Source organism: Nothoprocta perdicaria, unplaced genomic scaffold (assembly GCF_003342845.1).
Source record: "Nothoprocta perdicaria isolate Ctin4 unplaced genomic scaffold, notPer1 scaffold_64, whole genome shotgun sequence".
Taxonomy (NCBI): domain Eukaryota; kingdom Metazoa; phylum Chordata; class Aves; order Tinamiformes; family Tinamidae; genus Nothoprocta; species Nothoprocta perdicaria.
Window position 1 is genome coordinate 2,612,965 of NW_020455910.1, and position 19,406 is coordinate 2,632,370.

At 37.9% G+C, this 19,406-nt stretch overlaps 1 protein-coding gene across 1 annotated transcript in view; it reads left to right on the plus strand.

Annotated features, from left to right (window-relative positions):
- VPS13B (vacuolar protein sorting 13 homolog B) overlaps positions 1 to 19,406 on the plus strand; it is a 399,744-nt gene that overhangs the window by 104,766 nt on the left and 275,572 nt on the right. The window contains exons 17-18 of the mRNA XM_026049995.1: positions 14,896 to 15,030; positions 15,895 to 16,068. Of these exons, the coding sequence (XP_025905780.1) occupies positions 14,896 to 15,030; positions 15,895 to 16,068 (309 nt within the window). The remainder of the gene's footprint in view (positions 1 to 14,895; positions 15,031 to 15,894; positions 16,069 to 19,406) is intronic.

Sequence of the window (19,406 nt, forward strand, 5' to 3'; positions counted from 1 at the left end):
TTGCTTTAATGATAAATCTAACATATAGTGCACTTGCTGATATAATCAAGTGAATGGAATTTTCAAAATCTTGACTTAATGTCTTTTAAGTATGAAGCAATAATGTTTTTATGAAGTAGCTTTTAAATGGCATTTGTTGAAGTGGAGAGCAGCTGGATTAGAAGGGTCTGTTTCTAACTGCAATCAGCCATGATTGTAGTATCATATTACAATCACCCTATAAAATAGCTTGTATTTGAAAAAAAGACGGAAAAAGTGGGAGTAAGGATGTAGAAAGAAGTAAGCAGGGCCTATGTGATGCCCAAAGTGGTCTGGAGTTGGTTACACTAGGATAATGTTGCTTCAGCTGTTTTGGGAACAGTGTAGTTCTCAATAGAGCCAGTCCTTTATCATTTTTTTCTTTTTCTTTTTTTTTTTCCCTAAATTTTATACAGATATGGGCAATATACATTTCTCAAGATATTAGATGATTCCTAGATTGTAACATTTATCAGAATAAGATTTATCTAGAATAAAAATCAAAATAGAGCAATGCTTTCCAGTTACTCCTGCTGCACAGAATCTTATTTTTGTATAGTGTAAAATAAATAAGTATCTGCATCTCCCACCTTGTTTTTGTGTTGTCYCTTTGTTTAGGTGAGAAGCTCTTTGAACAGACACCATATTGTCTTTTATATCCTACACAACAGCAGATATGGTGGTGGTGGTGGTATGAAATGAAGCTAAAGAGTCACTGAGGAGAYTGCAGCTTTGCTCATCCAGGCAGCTAGTGCATCCTTGCAGTAATTGTTCACAGAGTGTCTTTGTTGATACCTTGTAGCAATGAATTAACTTCACGGCAAGGCATCTTAATTTGTTTCACCAATAACTTGTAATTTGCCTGTGTTAGATAAGATATACACAATTCACCTAATTATCAAGATGTTCTGGTTTAGCATTTTGCACCAATCTTCAGTATTAGTCCTCAGCAGATGAATCAGAATTTTGAAGACACGAAAATCTTCCTACCCAGCAGAGTTCCTTAGTGTTAGACAGTGTTTCATTAGTAGTCACGTGTGGGTGGTTCTCGGTTGGGAGTTTTACATGCCACACACATTTGAGCTTTATTAATTTTATTAATATAATAAAGGGGCAGGCTGTCTACAGCAAGCAGTGCAGAAGCTCAGCTGTATTGCTTGTTCTTGATAGCTTGGACTTGATTTACTCCAGAGGTTTTTGAAGGTCTCGAACAGGAGCTGATTAGGATATAGATGCTGTAACTGTGCTTAAAATCGCAGACAGTGTGGGCCGTCATTGACACTGATGTTCCCTTTTCCTCCTGGAAGAGGATCTTTTCTAGAACGTGTTCCACTTCCCTGAGCTCTCCAGGGAGAGAAGAAGGTAGTAGTTAAGGAGGTGGGATTTCTCACCTACCACTACCCATTCGTAGCACAAAAGTATGATGATACTCTTGGTAGAAAGCAGAGAACTTCAGGGTGTCATTAGGTCCTTCATTTTGTTTAGTAATTCATAAAGCTTTGCTGTTGCAAGGCTGTATCTGAACTTGACCAAAGTGGTCTAAAACATGATATTTGGCATTTATTTGTGGCATTCACTTAAGGTAGTTTGTCCTGTAAGAGCAGTCTCTTCTAAGCTTCTTTTCCTGTGTACAAACAGAAAAATTCTCTTTAATCTGTACATATAATACTAACATTATAATAGATCTGTGCTGGTTTTACAGAGAGTCTTTTGAATAGTATTAACAAAAATAAATGCTCCTGTAAGACTTTGTTTTAGACATTTTAATGCCTATCAGCTAGATGCTTTGCTTGAAGTCACATAGGAAATACCTACCAGAACCAAGACTAAAAAACCTGATAGATCTTTGGCCCATGTATAATCCAAGCCCATGTGTTACTCCCCAAAACACCACCTCATCTTCCTACTTCCCTCTTTCTCTCATGTGCTCTATCTCTGTTCTTATTTTTTTTTTTAACCCAAACTCTGCTTACCCTGCTTTAAAAAAAGCTCTCCTTRCTATGTGAGTCTGCAAACTCAAGGAAATGAGATTCTCCTTTCTTTGCCATTCTGAATTTCCTCAAGTTTCCTTTTGCCTTAAATAACTGAATTATTTATCTTCTGAAAATGTATTTAATGCCTTGTCATTTAATGTTCTTGCTGCTTGTTCATTCATTTAATGTTCCCACTAAACATAGTTGTTCTGAAGACCCTTTTCTGCTAGCAGTTAAGAATACAAATTTCCATTCTTTTATGGTCTCTAGCATGGTTTTCACTAATACTGAGGCCCTCGGATGACWCTTTTAAGACCTTTGGAGTCTTCTCAAAAATACTTTCTTAAAGATTTCCTGAAAATTCAGATTTTAGCCAAGAGTTCTGGTAGTTTGGAAAGACAAAGTTTTCCTTCATGGATGTTGTTTTATTTTGCTCTAGCATCTTGTAATGAATTTTATTTATTTATGAAGAAAGGTGGTTTCAGTCTTTATTTTTTTTCCCTCTTTTTGGAGTGGGGCATTCTAATTTTTAAGGAGCTCTTATAGGACAAYAGATACTTATAATAATTTAGGTTTTTTCCTTCTGAATGTGGCTTGTTCATCAAAGCCATAATGTGCCATTAAGTCTTGGTAACTTTGCCATCCAACTGTCAGTCTGCTCCACTCTGTTCCTTCTCTTCTTGCATCCCTGTTGCGGACTCTGTCTCCAATTTACCAGAGAAGGGTAGTTACAGGAACAAAGTTTTGGATCCACAATCTATTGATAGAGATAAAACTTTGTTCCTGTAACTATCCTTCTCTGGTAAATGCAAAGACTAATGCAAAAATAAGTTGTATCCATGTAATGATTACTTTCCTGTTTTGATTCCGAAGGACAATTTTTTTTACATAAAAGTAATAACGAGCACTGTCATTTCTGTTTTTACTATCGTCTAAATATCCATTTTTGTTTCAAATTGTTTTGGAGCTGGTTTGGCTATGACACATTTTAATAGCTTTCATAGCRAGTATTTGCCATTCCTTTGGGTCTCTGGTGCCAGCTGTGTCTTTCCTGTGTCCGCTGGAAGCTKCTGGGCTTAGCAGACCTGTTATTTTTACCCCACGTAAGGAAACGGTTGTGCGGTCATTAGCTCCCTCCCTCCCAGTCATTATGTCCATCAGATCTTAGGGTACCATAGCTGAGCCTTTGGTGGTGATATTCTGGACAGATGATACCTGGACTTGAAATATCATTAGCTCCTGTTTAAGGAAGTGGCCTTTGAGAACCCTGTCCCTTCTTTCCCATCCTGCAATGGCTTTCTGGATGTGCAGGAAGCTGGGAGAGATTCCTTCTGCCGGGCTCTCGGTGCTGCCAGAGGCTGATTCCCCTCGGAAGGATGTGGTAGCGCATCCGCGCTGCGCGTGAGCGGCCACCCCACGCGTGCTTTCCCTCGCCTACCCCTCCAAGAGTGGGAAAATGCAAGAAGCTCGTGCAGAATCAAGCGTGTAAATACATTTCATCTTCAGAGAAGAAGACTTAGRTTAAATACGAGAACCATTAACTTTCTGTTTTCTAAATTTCACCAAAGAGAAGCAAGGAAGCAAGTGCGTATGAATAAAAATCATAGCGTCAAKTTGTTCAAGGCTCTGTCCTGAGAGAGTTCCTGTTTTCTCATCTTTTTGAGGCAATTCGGTAATGCTAAAATATATATCATACACTGAGCATTCGGGATAAATGTGTGGAAAATTGGCTTAAAGGTCTCAGTCATTTTGTTAATTGATTCATTTTATTCTTGCTTTTGACAAGGAAGGAAGTTTCTTAAAGGAAACTTGTATAAAATTATGCTTACTGACTTTTCTGGTTCATTAAAATATTTTTAACATCTCTATGACCACCATGAAATTCCATGTATGTGCACGTCTTCCACACRGTCCGAGACCAGAATGGTTGTTTTTGTTCCTTAGCATTAAAACATTGAACTTTAAATAAACATGTGAGGTGATTAGAGTGAACGTGTTYATTCTGCACTTCTTTTCAAGTGTTCTTAGCAATTCACCTGTGAACTGAGCAGCTAGAGCTAAATACATACAGAGATAGAAAAATGTTATGTAGTTACAATAAATGTGACAAAGTATAATATATAACTAGCAAGAAGTTTTATGATACACTAACTATAATTGATTCCAGTGATTTGTCTGTTAAAGCCAATGCAAATAATTGTAACTTCTGTCAAAAACCAACTGCTAGTACGAAAACCTTTTAACATTTTGCACTTAATAAACTATTTTATACATAAACTACCTTATTGTTTATATTAAAAACTAAAAAATATTCAGTCTGTTCCAGCCATTCTAACAAAAACTTTAATAAGTAGACATTGCATAAAAATGACACAATCCAGCAGTTATTTGGTAAGGCCAGCATAATCATAAATTTACCATCTATGCTTTTCCAAAAATACTAACCCATATTGTTCTCCCTGGACCTGTTGCAGGGATGACTAATCCAGCTGCTGAGGTCTCCCTTTATGTGTTTGATGGAACACTTGGCTCGCGAGCCCACAGCTGTGTGTTTATGTGCAGTGCACACCTGCAGGGGCCTGACAAATAGCCCTAGTATGCAGAGTATACAAAATTACCCTGGCAGTGCTGCAAATAAGGAAGTTTCTGTTTTGAAGTCCATATGTGTGTGAGCTTGAGATGCCAGCTGGGGTATTTATGTTGCATTGCGCAGATGTAAAACTGCCAACTGATTTTATACCAAATAAAGGCTAATCTTTTTATACATACTTGGTGTCAGAGTTATGAAGTGGTACATAAGAATGTTCTCACGACTTAGCTGTTTAAAAGCTGACATTAAAATACTTGAATGCACAGTATGCAGCGAGGGTAAAGATAAAAATGTAATGCGTTTGTTTAGATATCAGCTACAGGAGAGTATCCGAAGGGTTTTATTATTAGTGACGTATAGTTATTAGGTGCAAATAATAAGGACTTGATTTATTGTATGCATATATGCTATACATCCTTTTTTTCCAGGAGGTCAGTTCAGCTCTGTGTTGAATCCAGTTTATGGGTTCTGAAATGTGAAAGCCCAATTTATATAGCTACTTAACTTGAAAGCTTTGCTTCCCTATTTTCAAATGTGTTTAATTTATAGCAGATTGATTTTTCTTTCTCTTTTCTTTTCGTCAAACGCAATATGGATTTTGAAAATGGTTAGCATTGTTAGTATGAGGAATACTTCTAAAAGTCTTTTTTTTTTCTTTCAAGTACTTTGGAAATCCAGACCGCAACGATAACTTTGTTTGCTAAAACTAAGTAGTAGTACAGGATGAAAGTCCCAATTGCTTATTTATTGCATTCAGTACTTTGACTTGTAGTACAAATTAGCTGTGAAGACAAGGTAAAGTGAATAGTTTAATTTTATGATTCATTGTATGTTTATAGTGAATCCGTTTTGAATGGATAAAAAGGATTTGTTTTTCTGTGGAGATAGAAAACTTGTGTGTGTGCTAGTGATTATATCCTTATGATGTCCCTCAAGCACTAATTAACCTTTTTAGTCTCATTATACTTTCCACTGAAATTCCTTTTTCTCATTATCAAATTATTTTAGTGCTATTTTTAATTTGTTGTTTGTTCTGGTCTACTAAAATATGCAAAGATGCATAGACTCTCGCTTTGGCCCCTGCTGTCGGAACGTATACTGAAACACATTTAGCATATACGTGTAAAAACAAACAGAAGGGGGGCAACATGGCAGTACATTGCTGCAGAACGTGGCCCAGGGGAGCCGGGAGTTTATTTTGCTGAACATGATGTACGTGCATTAGAAGTGCTGTCAATAGAGCTGGTAGAGTTGGCTTAGGTCAAAAAACGTCATGTGTACACAGACATATATGTGTATGTGCACAAACGCACACAGASAGAGCCTCGAATGCCATTCTTTGGCTTCCCAAACTCAAAATTAAGGTCTGGGAATATTCCCCGCAGTGGTTTAAACACTACCCAGATTCCCAAGGTTCAGAAATCAGGTTTCTAGATGGCTTAGTGTTAAGGCCAAAATTCGGGGCATTGGTTCTCAGCTCGGCAGGGGCAGCGCCGCGTTTCGGGGGGAAGGGGGAGCCGCGAGGCRCCCCACGAAGCCGCCGCTGGCTGAGCGGAGGGCCCCGAGCGCGGCCTGCTCGCGCGGCCGCCATGCGGAARCCCTTCCAAAGGGGATCCTCCTGCAAGACGAGCGTAGGAAGTCTTAATTGCTGTTACATCCTCTATTTAGGAGGCCCGTTTAAGACCAAAAGACCAGCCTTCTGTGGCTGGGCGAGGAAATATGTTGGAAAGATGGTGGAGTTACGTCGTGTCGGGGCCCGCGCTCCCATGGAAGGGTAGGACTTCAAAGAGGCCGCCGCCGYGGCAGGTTGCAAACACACAACTGGGGGCTCCCCGCTCTCGGCTCGCGCACAGATGTCTTTCAATAGCTTCAGCCAGTAATTTCTTCAAATTGCCCCGTTTATCAGCAGCACATGTCATCAATCCTGGTGTGGCGGCTCGAGTCGGGCCACAGAACCCTTCGCTTACAGACACAGCTGCAAACAGGTGAACAGGCAGCAAGTAATTTGTGCAGCTTGGTGGCTGTCAGACGAAAGACAGACAATCTGTGCCTAAAACAGATTGCAGGCCTCGCATGCGCCAGACAAAAGGGATTTCTGCAACTGCAAATAATTCCAAGGGTAACATATTTTCCTTTCTGCCATTAGGTGATTTGTTAAAATTGGAAACAATGAGCATTATAAATCTACACAGAAACTAGAGATAAGATGAAAGGGAAAAACAGATCACTAAATAAGTTTACATCCTTCTGTTGAAAAGGATACGGCTGGCATTTATATTGGCCTCCTTTTTACAAACTTAAGCCAAGCTGTAATACTTACAAGGACGTTCAGTACATATTTTGATTTAAATTAAGGACATTTAATTGACAAAAAAATTCTGTAAAAAGAGTCGGTTCGTAGTAGTATTTTTTATACCAAAAATGCTTTTATTTCAGCATTACAAGAAAAATAGAAGTTTGTCAATATTTTGAACTGTTAGCAGTTTTTGTTGCTGGAAATTCTACCAAAATTCTCTGGATTTCATTTTAACTCATGAGAAGAGTTTTAACTTTGAAGTGCTCCTGTCCCTCAGATTTGAACACATTGGGTAGATTTATCAAGTTTTACTCTGCTAAGCATAGAAGATGAAAAATTTGTTAGCAGCAAGCTAACTGGAGTGCTATCCTCATTAGAGTAGGTTAGAAAACGTGTTCCCCAGTGGCTGATACTGTTCCTTCATATTTGTGAATCTAGAAAATCTAATCCTTGCACTTCTTGCGTTGTGGGCTGTGTAAACTTGCCTTGACCCCGGTACTTCTTCTGCCGGTTCCATGCGGTCCTCATCAAGCTCATGTAACGTAGCCCTCCTTCCTGTTTAGCTTAGTGAGTAAGTACTTACGTGTGCTAATACCAGCGGGTAAGAGTATGCGTGGCTTAAATTGTTCTGTTTGCCCTCTTAAAGTTAACAATTTAGAGATTTGTGGATGGAAGAAGATGCACAGAGTAACGGAGCGCCTGGTTTTGAGACCTGTTAGTTACTCCCTGTGCTGGGAGGATGAATCAATCTGTTAAGCCCTACTAATTGCTTAAAATGCATTGAGACCAATGTATTTTTTTCTATGCGTAATGTAGTAATATGCAATACATAGTAATAAGTAATGATTATGTAAGTACGATAATGTGATTCTGGCTAATCAAATGAAAGCTTTTAAAAAAGAAGCTTTACACACACATTATTTAAATAATTCTGTCAAAGTCCACTACTGTGTTTCAAAATAAAAGGATACCTGACTAAAGTATTGCACGCACCTTCCACTGCATGGTCACACCTGTGTTGCCTACTTGGATCCGGGAGTAATGGTCTTGCATTTGAAGAATACTATTGTGAGATTATTTTAAATTTATACTTTAATGAAGATACAGTACTAAATAATTCTGCAGGAAAACTTCTTTTGGGGTTGAATCGACAAGCTCCTTAAATTCCTCAATCCTAAGGAAAGATATCACAAGCATTAATGTTTGCTTTAGTAAGTTGTAATATGGATATATCTTATTATCCTGCTTTTTGATGACAAATATTACTTCCTAGATTACATTTCATCCCTGATATATGTTACAACTTTTAACACTTTTTATCCAATAAGTTATTTAAAGCTAGAATATGACTTGCAGTAAAAAACATGAGATATGATGTTATACTACAGGACTATCCTTGCATTTGAATTGCTTTAAATTACCTGTTTGCATTTTAACTTAATAGTAATTTTTTTTAAACTCTCCTAAGTTAATCACACTGATGGAGATTCTCTAGTCTCAGGCTATTTGCATATGAACCTCTTTTCTACAAAGCTGATGGGCTATCTATTGCTGGTTAGTTGTGCAGAGTATATTGCGTACGTTGTAGCTTGGTGCTGTCCTTATGGGCTTAGCATATATGTGCTTCATATATTCACTCCAAAGGTGAGATCATCATCTTTAAAGGATGGTTTTAATTTGTGTTGCTGAATCAAGTGGATACTGTATTTAAGGAAGGGGGGAAAAAAAAGTGTATTCATGCAGGTTGCTGTCTGCAGTCCAAATTGCTGATCAGAGAGTCTTTATACACATCGGTAATGTGCTGTGCAATATAAGCTGAAATATATTCCACAAGGGAGGAAAACGGAATAGGTTACATACGCTGTTCCTAAGTGCAATGAATATAAAACTCCATTACTCACTTTAAGCAGGTGCTTTTTATATGAGGCTTTAAAGAAATATAAAACTGCTGGTGAAATGATTGGTTTGTACAGACACGACTTAACTTCCAGTACTTTGACCAGATAAAGAGGCTAAAAATATTTCTACAAACATTTCTTTAATGATTTCAAGGATTAAAGGTTAATATCCTCCTGGTATAAGAAACTGCCATTCCAGATACTAGATGTACTGTTTCTTTTTAAAATCTCAGTTGTGGTGTTGAGTATTTAAAGAAAATATAAACATTTTTATTAAACTCTTAGAGCATTTTGTTTTTAAGTTTGTATCCTAAACCATTTGAGGAGCAGGGTGAAATTTTACTGTAAGGAAATGCASTGCAGTATAGAAGAATGTGATCAAAAAAGAATGCTGCTCTAGTTAACAACAAACTGGTCTTTATAGAATGTGAAATCCGGGCATCTCCAGGTGTGAAGAACTGGGTGTGAAGGGGTAGTCTCAAATCTTGGAGTTTTGTTCTTTCAAACAGCAAACACCCTATGAAAAGGTAACCGATGGGGAGGCTGCTCAAGATAACACTACTATACTATAGTTTAGTCTTTTTCCGTGTAATCTGTATGTCTTTTTGTTTTATCCACCCTGTAAGCACCTCACTAGCTTTCCTCATCTCCTAGCTCTAAGATGCTRGTGGTCTCTTGCATTGCCCACTCCCCTACTCACTCCCAGCAACTCGAGCAATTAGACCGTTAATGAATTCCTTAAGTAACAGCACTTGACTATTTCTGATCATGCCGTTACTGAGCACACTTACCTGCGTTCATTTGAATTTTTAGAAACCTCTGCAGGATCTTTACTTCTTGATGCATGGATTGCAACCCATTTTTCCAACCTTTGAGTCTTTGTTTTGTTGTCTTTTTTATTGGCCCGTAACTGTTCTGTCCTGTGTGTCATTCTGTCAACTTGAGCGTGTGTGGAATCGCAGTGCCCCAGAAGAGCTTTGCAGCCTCGAGAGGTGCTCAAGCTCCCGTGCGGCGGCTGACTTGCCGCAGTCAACAGCGTGGAGACTTGTGCTTCCCACTGCTTAAACGTGCCYGGGAGCACTGAGGGCCAGCTAAAACTGCGCCTTGTGTCTTTTATGTCCACAGTGTGGCGAGGAGTGAATAAAGCTTGGTTTTAACCCCCGGTTCCTCAGAAATACCACTCCTCTTTCCACATTCAGCTTTACCAAAGTCCTCAGTGAGTGCTGAGCTTCAGCAGGAATTGGACTCAACATGAAGGAGCATCTCCCATGAAGGCAGGCATGTGGTTCAGTTCCATCTTCTACCTCTTGTGTCCTGCTTACGTAAAACATTGTGTTTTGTTTTGTTCATATGGCCATTGCTCATATGGTCATTGTTGATTTGTTCATATGTTTATATGAAAATAATGGGACAATTTCTCTTGATTCCAGTAAGGTAGGTCTAAATGTTGCTTTTTAAAATGTGAACAAAGACAGCAAAAATTCTGCTTTGTGGTCCTAGACAACCAAAATATGTCATCATATAATTTAATATCCTGCCAATTAAATATTTAATTTTAAGCCTTCTGCTCAAGAAAGTAATGTGCCTCTAAACTTCTTTGTACAAATAGTCTTCCAAAAGTTTTGAAGTAAAAATGACCTATTGCATAATTATACTTAGATTTAATAGCATTTTGATTTATTAGATAAGACTAAATTAGATTACATAAGATTAATTAAGAAAACATCTAATGTTTTTCCTCTGATACCACACAATACTAGATGGACACCTAAATGATGGACACCAACTTAGCAGTATTATTATCATACATTTGTAAATTATTCATTTTTTCTCTCAGATATCTACATAAACATTTTTCATAACTTAAAATTGCCAGTAAATGTCATAATTATATGTCATATGTCAAGATGATAAAATTGAATGTATTTCTAGGAAATCCACTATCTTTGTTAGTGGTGAAAGACTTGTTTGTRCCCTGGGGTTAGTGGATAGTGTTTTCTAAGACTTTCAAAGTGTCAGTGCTATCACCTTAGAAGAATGTGCAGGAAAAAAAAAAGTGGAGTTAGAGACCTCTCTTAGATACCTTGAAGAGCTAAAAATGGACAGAGGGTTCCCAAAGAAGATAAAATTACTATAGAAAGGGAAGAAGGAAAGGAAACAGAAAGAAAGACAGACCAGTTGGCACTGGTAAAGGTGATGGTCTTTCTAAGGAAKTTGAACTGGTACCTAAAGGGCCTCTTGATTTTCCTTGGAAGTGCCAATTGGTTACTTAAAATCACAGGAAATAAATTTTGAATTGATTTATTATCAAGCTGCTTCAGAATTTGATGGCTGTTTCAGAGACTTTTATCATGCGCTTGAAATTAACACTGACTCTAGGACTCTCACTGAGTTGTAGAAGTAGCGTTTGTTTGGCCCTTTTGAATACTTTGTGTTCTCTCAGATTTCACTTACTGGTGTTGAAGTTCACTGAATGAGCTACATCTTTTTTTGAAAAACAGATATATCATCTTTAAAATTAATTAAGATTATTAAGTGAAAATTACATTTCAATATCAGTTGATGATGTTAGTGTTTGCAACAGTAGATTTGATTCCTCTGCTTCCTATTTGAATTCATACTCAGCGCCTGAGTTAAAAGAAAAGAATTGCCTGAGCAGATGGTACTTCCAAAACTTCTTAAACATTTGGGGACGATCCTCCTCCAATCCTCATTTGTTTAAACATTTCTGAAATTCTCATCTCTGAAAATGTATTTGAGGAATACTTCTGCTATGTGTACAGCTTCTGGTGCTTYGATTTTTACAGTGAATTTATCATCAGCAAAGACCCCAAGCCCGAGAAATTTTATTTAGGAAGCAGTGAGGGTGCAGTGAGGGTAGGAAGCYACACACAGAAGCATAGGTGGGAAATGAGGCTTGTTTCTCCTTACAGAACAGTTTAGCTATTTGATGAGTATGGTTCTTCATTTCTAATTTTTTTTTGAGATTAAATGAAATGTACTGTTTTGCTGAATTTAACTTATTCATTATAAAYGGTTCACTAAAGTCCAAACTTTCTGTGCTTTGAAGCAGAGAGTTGAAACTTGGCAAGGAGTCTTATCTTCATGATGAAAATCTGTTTAGACATCTTGAGTTCCTTAAAAATTCCTTATTGTAAGTCCTGTATAGGGTTTTAACAGTTAATGAAGAGGCTTTGTGAGTAGCCTTCAGTCAGGAGCTGTGGAAGCTGACCAGAATAATTTCTTCTGGCACCTCCTCCTTGATTGCTGTCATCTGCTGGGGTATCAGGTGTTAAATCTGAGAGCTGGACGATGCTGTCATTTGATGCCAAAGCAACGTAGAGAAGGCCTGGATGTGACTGTGCCGGGATTTTCCCACTGCTTTTCTCTCCTAGTTTCAAACAGTTGGAAAGCACTATGGAAGGGATCATCCTATCCCTCTAATGGGCCTTGCAGAAAGGAGGAGCTTGCTGCTGCTCTCAGTTGATTGTCATATATTCATTAGAATATGGTTGTTGATCATATATGGCCATTAATTACCTGATTAATTGAGGGTTTTCTGCTTTTTCCATGGCTGAGGTGCTGTGCATTCTTGGCTTCCCAATGGGAGCCTCAGATAGTGCTTGGGTAAAAAGGATGCTCTGACGAGTCTGAGCTAAGCGGGCAAATAGGCTAAATTTCTTTTGATTTTAGACACTCCATTTATCTTAGTAGTGGTGCTAAGTATTCACAAATTTGCATCCTTTAGAGATAGATTTTCATGAAGATTATAGGAAATAAATGTCTTTGAGATATTACAATAACTTGTTGAAATTGCACAGTGAGTCTGGAAGGTGTTTCGTGCTGGAGTAGATGTGAGCAGAGACAAACATAGGTAGGACAGTCACATGAAGCTTGTTTCATTGTTTTCAAATATGACATTCAACAAAATTCAAGTTACATATGCAACTAACGGGGAAGATCTTAGCCTTGATGGATGCAGCTTGTCTAGGTTAATACATACAAAAGTGGGCTTCATGATGGAAAATTCTAATTTTGAATGCACGTAATSTTCCACAGTGAAATGAGAGAAATGTATCAGCTGTCACATCTTTCACTTCTAGGCATGAAAGAGTGGCAGAAAGACAAAGGTAAGAGGAAACTACTAGTTTGGAGAAGGCTTGAAACATTTGGGGCCAAATTGTGAACTGTATTGTTTTTTTCCCTTTACTTTGACCAGAATCAGACTGCTGCTACTGAGATCTAGTAATCTTGCTTTGGGAAGAGGCAGGGGCAAGAAGAAAGCAAATGCTTGTTGGCTGCAACACAAGGGGCACTGAAGTAATTTATAGGAAGTACCTGGAAGCAGAGCCAAGACTGGAAAATGCCTCCTGATATCCTGTCTGCTTTTGTCAAATTCATACACTATTTCTGATAGAAAACCATAGATCAAAGGGGATTTTCAGCTTTAAAAGAGGCTTGTCTCAGGAAAGATCGGGCACCAGTGTGTTTTTTTCAGACTAGAAGTGGTAACTGGTCTTTAAAACAGCTAAGTTGTCAAGTGTTGTGGTGAYTGATGCACAAATGGATTGCAGCAGAGCTCCTCTTGGCCTTCCTCCACGTCAGGGAAAGGATGGAGAGACCTCAAATGCAGAAGACGGGTTAGATTTTGCTAGGAAGGTGTGCGCTGAACSTGAGAACGTCCTTTCCCATAGCAATTGATTTCACTACATGCCGTGTGTCCTGTTGTAAGCTGTTTTTCCCTTCCCATTTTGGAAAGTATAATTCATTCAAAAATAATTTTAATGTCTTCCTAATAATTTTAATGTTTTCCTAAAACAAATTTTAAATAAATATATGGTACAGATATGCTGCAAGATATCTGGTTACCAAATGATTTTCTGTGCCATACCACATAGGTTTTAAAGTTAAAGAATTGGAATAGGCACAGCGGACCAAGCACAATTACCAGATTTAATCCTGGATTTTTTATTTCCTAGCTTTTTTAGCAATACTCTCTTTTCTATACTAATTAATGCATATTAAGGGTTGCTCTTTTGGTTATGTCTTCGAGGGATAATGCAAAAAGCTAATGAATTAGCTTTGGAGACTGTATTAAGTACCTTTAATGTGTCCACTRTCTTGAAATATATACTAAAGCATTTTTAAATTTTTTAATCTGATATTCCGTAACAGTTTCCTTGCGTAATTATGGACTTTGGCACGGACTCCCCGTTACATATGCAAGGAAATGGTTCCATAATTACCCTAATGCTTGCATAATTAACAAGGTGCTTGCTAATTTTAACAGGCAAATTCCAAGCTGCTTTTTGCACAGGGGGAAAGAAAACACTGAGAGCYGTAACTTCTGTTGGTTTTTCCTTTCGTGTTTCTTACAGGTGTTGAAACGACCTCTTTTTAATTTGCGAGGAAATTTATGTGCTTTCTTCGGATAGGTAGCGCTGCGCGGAACGAGGAGCTGGGCTGCTCTGCGAGCGGCCTGMGCCAGCGGGGCCAGCGCGGCCATCACGGGCCGCTCTCCAGAAGCGGCCGCCGGCGGCCCCGCTCCCCTCCACATTTCCCYGTGGGTTTGGGCTGCACCACGGGGCTGAGCAAAGACCACCAGAACCGACTCCCACTTGTGACCTGAGGCCGGGCCTCAACCCTGGTTTCCGCAGAAGAAAATGGCGGGCGGTGCCATTGGCTGCCTTCCCGCCGCTGCCGAGCAGGGCGGCGCTGCCCACGCGCGGCCGCGGAACACGGAGTCGCTTCGGGATCTCGCAGTGAAAGGCTCCTAATAAAAACATGAAAGGGAAGAGCCGAGGTGGCATTTATGAAGTCAAAACAAAAGTGTGCGTGTATATATACATACTTATTATTCCAGTTTCTTAGTGGCCTTATGTGTTTTTCTGTGCGCATCCATACATACTTACGTGATACTTTATGCATAGCTGTTTGTCTTAAGAAGTTGGTAAACAGTGTTTTCTCGTTTGCAATTAAAAAGTGTGAATCACAACCAAAATGCTGCCTGAACATCTAAGGTAGATAATTAAAGTATAATTGAGTTTAAATGCCTTGGTGAAGGAATATAAAAATATTTAAATTCAACAGGCTAGTACATTTGCAGTTTTCTTTTATTAGGTGTGAAATCTAAGAATCCCCTGCCAACTCTTGAGGGCTCAATCCAGAATGTTGAATTGAAGTACTGCAGCACATCATTGGTCAAATGTGCCTCTGGGACCGTGGGATCAATAAAAATTTGTGCCAAAGCCCCAGGTATGTGCAGCTGGACCATGTAAAACTTTATTGCCTGTATAGGAGAATTGGCCTTGCTTTTTACAAGGAGAGTTACTGAAACAAGAATTTACTCATTGTTCCTATGAATCAGAGAGGTTTTTTTGTATTCTGTTTTTTTTTTTCTTTTAATATTATTATTGAGTGAGCCAGGACGATCCAGTCTGGCCCCAATATAGTCAATTTTGACACTGAATAAAAAAATAAAACTGTTTGTTTTGTTGCAGAAGCAAAAATTAATCTAAAAGCACTGAATGGACCAGAATAAAACTAGATTTTCATATTACACAAGATATTTGCATTCTACTTTATTAACAATAAGATTTCGTTACAATCTTAATATTTTTTTAATGCCTCATTTTCCATTAAGGCTAGAAGGACCTGATTGTTTTTTAATATTGTTTTAACATTGTTTTTTAAATTGCTTTACTAGAATTTTGTTGGAAAAGTATACATTAAATTCTCTAATTAGTGTATATGATCTTTATGTTTGAAATAACTATTGTTAAGAACATTTAAAATGCAGTACATTTAAGTCTAAATTGAGTTCATGGTGATTTTTAAAGTTATTATTTTATGAAGCTGAGATAGAAAATGCTGTTTTAATTAGAATTGATTATTTGTTTGTAACTTTGTTTTACATCCTCTTGAACATAAAGACAATTACAAGATAAATTTAAGGAAGCTGTTTAATGGTTTATAAGTGCTTGCTCACTCTGTTTTCTCTTTTAATTCTTTACTTATGGTTTTAATAGSTGTCCTCTTTAGACTAGTGAAAAATGTTTATATGTTGAAAAATTATCTTGGTACTGCAAAAGGTGTAAGAAGTCTTACCTTTTATCTTAGGTGATGGTGGAAAAGAGAAGCTGATTCCTTTAATTCAAGGCCCCTCTGACACCAGAGACTTACACAGCAGTAAATGGCTCAATGAGAGTAGAAAGCCAGAGTCTCTCTTAGCTCCAGACTTGGTAGTCTTTACAATCCAAATTCCACAGTGTATGGACTACTGCCATAATTCTGGTAAGTGCAAAACTCTTGTTAAGCTGGTATCACATTACATTTTCCTATCCAACGTAGTTTTCAAAAGAGGGGCTTGATGTAAAATGTGCCAAATGCCAAAGTATTTTTCACATACTGCACACTTTATAACTTTAGCTCACTGTGAGACACAAAACCAAAAAACAGCATTTTTGATATACGTCCTCTTTATAAGAAATGTATGTTGACTTTGGTTGATTGCTTTTAAATAAGTTATACAGTTTTTTTTTTTTTTTTTTGCAAAGACCATGTTGAAAATGTTAGTTCTAATTTTTTTTTTTGTTCATTTTTTTTCTATCTACTGAGTTGGACTTATTATTACTGAAGTTGACAGGCTGGATTCAAAATGATTTGCATGAATTTGAAGCATAATTTATGATTCAATTAAGAGTTGATTTATCTGCATAAAAACGTTGGCYTTTAAAATGTTTTAGAGCAGACTTTTAACTTTATCTACCTTGTGGTATTTTTAAATGGGAAGCAAGTTAATTACAAGTTATAGCTTGGATAATTTTAAGGATGTGGTTGTCTGCGGGCATGAATACTCTTACATTACTTTGTTTCAAGGAGTATTTTCAATTTGAACTCTATCTAGTTGAAAATGATTATAGAGTCTGTGAAATACACATGGATATTGGTTTTGTTAGTATATTGCATTTTAAGAATTATGTTTTCATCTTATAAAATGTTTCTGCTGTTGCTGCGCTGAGGTTGGAATCAAAAAGTAGGAGAAAGAAATCAATGAGCACCTAATCAAATGGAAGCAAAAGAATTAACTGCCCTCAGAATTATGAAACATACACACACAAACCCGAAAAATAAGATTTTTGTCTCTGATTTCTTTCATATGTAGTGGTCTATGAATGTTATCAGCTCAAAAARTAACACAGTGTTACCATCTTTCTATTTTTATGTGCATAGGTAAGCAGTGTTTCCTTCTTATATAAAGTAATATTAGTAAGCACTTTGCAGTCTTTAGGTTATTTTTTCAGTAACTACGTTTGTGTGTCTCTTACGGTACCATACTGGAAATCTTTATGACAGTGTTTTTATAACAATTAGCTTAAATCCCTGCAACTAAAACATTGGCTAAAAGTGATTCACGATTCAGAAGTCTCTCCTAATTATTCAGATTCCAAAAAAAGAAAAAGAAAGCTGTTGCACCTGTTGTCTGAAATAAATAATTTCTAAATGTCTATAATATTAATATATTAATAGTATTTATTATTATTACTGATTTTAGCTTCTGCCTTTTGCTGGGAGTTCTTGTTMATACTGGTTACTGTGACCATATACATTTGAGCTCACCAATATTCTGGATAGTTCATTTAGATAATAAGACATTCTTGATACTTTTGTGATAGAGGATGTTTAAGAGAAATAAGCCAGTAAATCAAGTGAAGGACCAACTTACAGCTAATAATGCAGTAGTATTTGGGTCGTAAGCACTTTGGTACTTATTTTGTATGTGAATGCATCTCCATGCATGTAAAATGCTATAATTTCAGATTTTAAAAAGCTCCCCAAATGCCTCCAGACCATATACTGCTTCTGTAGACTGAATGACGCACTGATAACCAGCCTCCTTGGAGCTCTGGGCAGCGCTGAGGAGGGAGAGGGAAAGGCTGGGTGATACCTTAGAGCTCTAGTTCCTGGACATGTGGAGAGTAGTGTGCTGGAAATGAGCTTTTAAAAAATTTAAACTATGAAAAGCTAGGAATGCTGAAATTATCTCAGAATCCATACAAAGGAAGTGGGAGTTAGTGAAAGCCTTGCTTTTCCAAATACTTGCTGGAGGAATTGAGGCAATTCAATACAGGAGATATGGATATCCTCTTATGAAGGCTATGGAGAGAAAACATGAAGTGATATGAGAGCATAAAAATGCTTTTGCTGTCAGTTGTGGTCACTTCTGGGAATTAGGAAAGCTACGCTGGATAATTTAACGGCAAATTCAAGTTACACCATGTGGGAATTAAAGGGTTGTTAAAAGCTGTACTACTGGAGATGACTTTGCAGTATGAACTTGAGGTATTTGGAGCTGCTTGTCCTAATAACTGCAGATGTGATGCTCAGGGATAGAAATTTAGGATACAGAGAAGTGGAATGAGAAGAGTGCAGCCTGCTTGTAGAAAGAATGGGAAAAAAAAGCTTTGCAAGGAAAGAATAAAAACATCGCTTAGATTTGCTCTGTATTACCAATTTGCTAGAGGTAAGGGCAGGACTGGCCAGCTTTTTTAGCTCTACAAGAGCCATCTAAAACAGCGGTGCCCCTGAGCTGGGGTTGGGCGAGATGTTGTGCATCCCTCAGCTAAACCCAGCTTACTTCTCTCCACATATGGGGAGTCAGAAAATTCAGCAAACTTGGTATCAGCGAAGCTGGTGGTCACATGACACTGAGGTTTCCTTTGGAGCTCCCCATGTGCTCTGAACTGAGTGTTCCTCCAGACAAGAGTTGTAATTGCAGGGAATTTTCTGGGCATTCCGGCTAAAGAAGAGGCCCTGACCTAAGAGTTTGTAAAAGAATCTTGGACTACAACATAAACACTCTAGGAGTGATTTTTACAAGTTTTTGGTAATATAAAAATGAGTGGAGAAGTAACTAGTTACAGTGAGCACTTGTGAAGTTGAATGGCAAGCTCCAGGATCTGAAATCAGAGCACTACCTTGGGCATAAGGAGGTYGTGCCAGTGACAGGTGTTTCTTAGGCAGATGCGGGCAGATTTACTGGAGGGTGCATGTCATGGTACCCTTCCTGCACCTCCCTCAGTTCCATCTTGTTCCCCCAAGCCGTGGGGACGGAGACTCACAGTCTGAGTAACGGAGGCAACCATTTCATTTCATTTCATTTCATTTCATTTCATTTCATTTCATTTCTTGATTTTTTTTTCTTTTTTCTTTTTTACTTGTTGATAGCGAGAGGAAGAGGAAATCTTGATGATTTTTGTAGCGACATACTGCATAACCTTTGGTAACTTTCCAGGAGAAATCTAGGTCTATATAAAATGTTATTCCAAGGAGGGCAACATACAGAAGGTGGATGCACTGGTGATTAGCAAGGACAATTTCATGTTGAGTGCATATTATTAGCACAGTAGAAAACTTGTAAGCCTATAGCACAGTAAGACTTTCAGGAAATAAATATACTTTTCTTTGGACCTTATACATAAATCCACATGCTTTTAGTCCTGGGTACATTAGTTTGSTGTATGAAAATCTGCTGTGTGGGAGTCTTTGTGTAACTTAAAAATCATTGGATGTGCTTGCCAGTCATTACATGAACTGCATTGCACAGGATACAGGAGGGAGAGGAGATTATT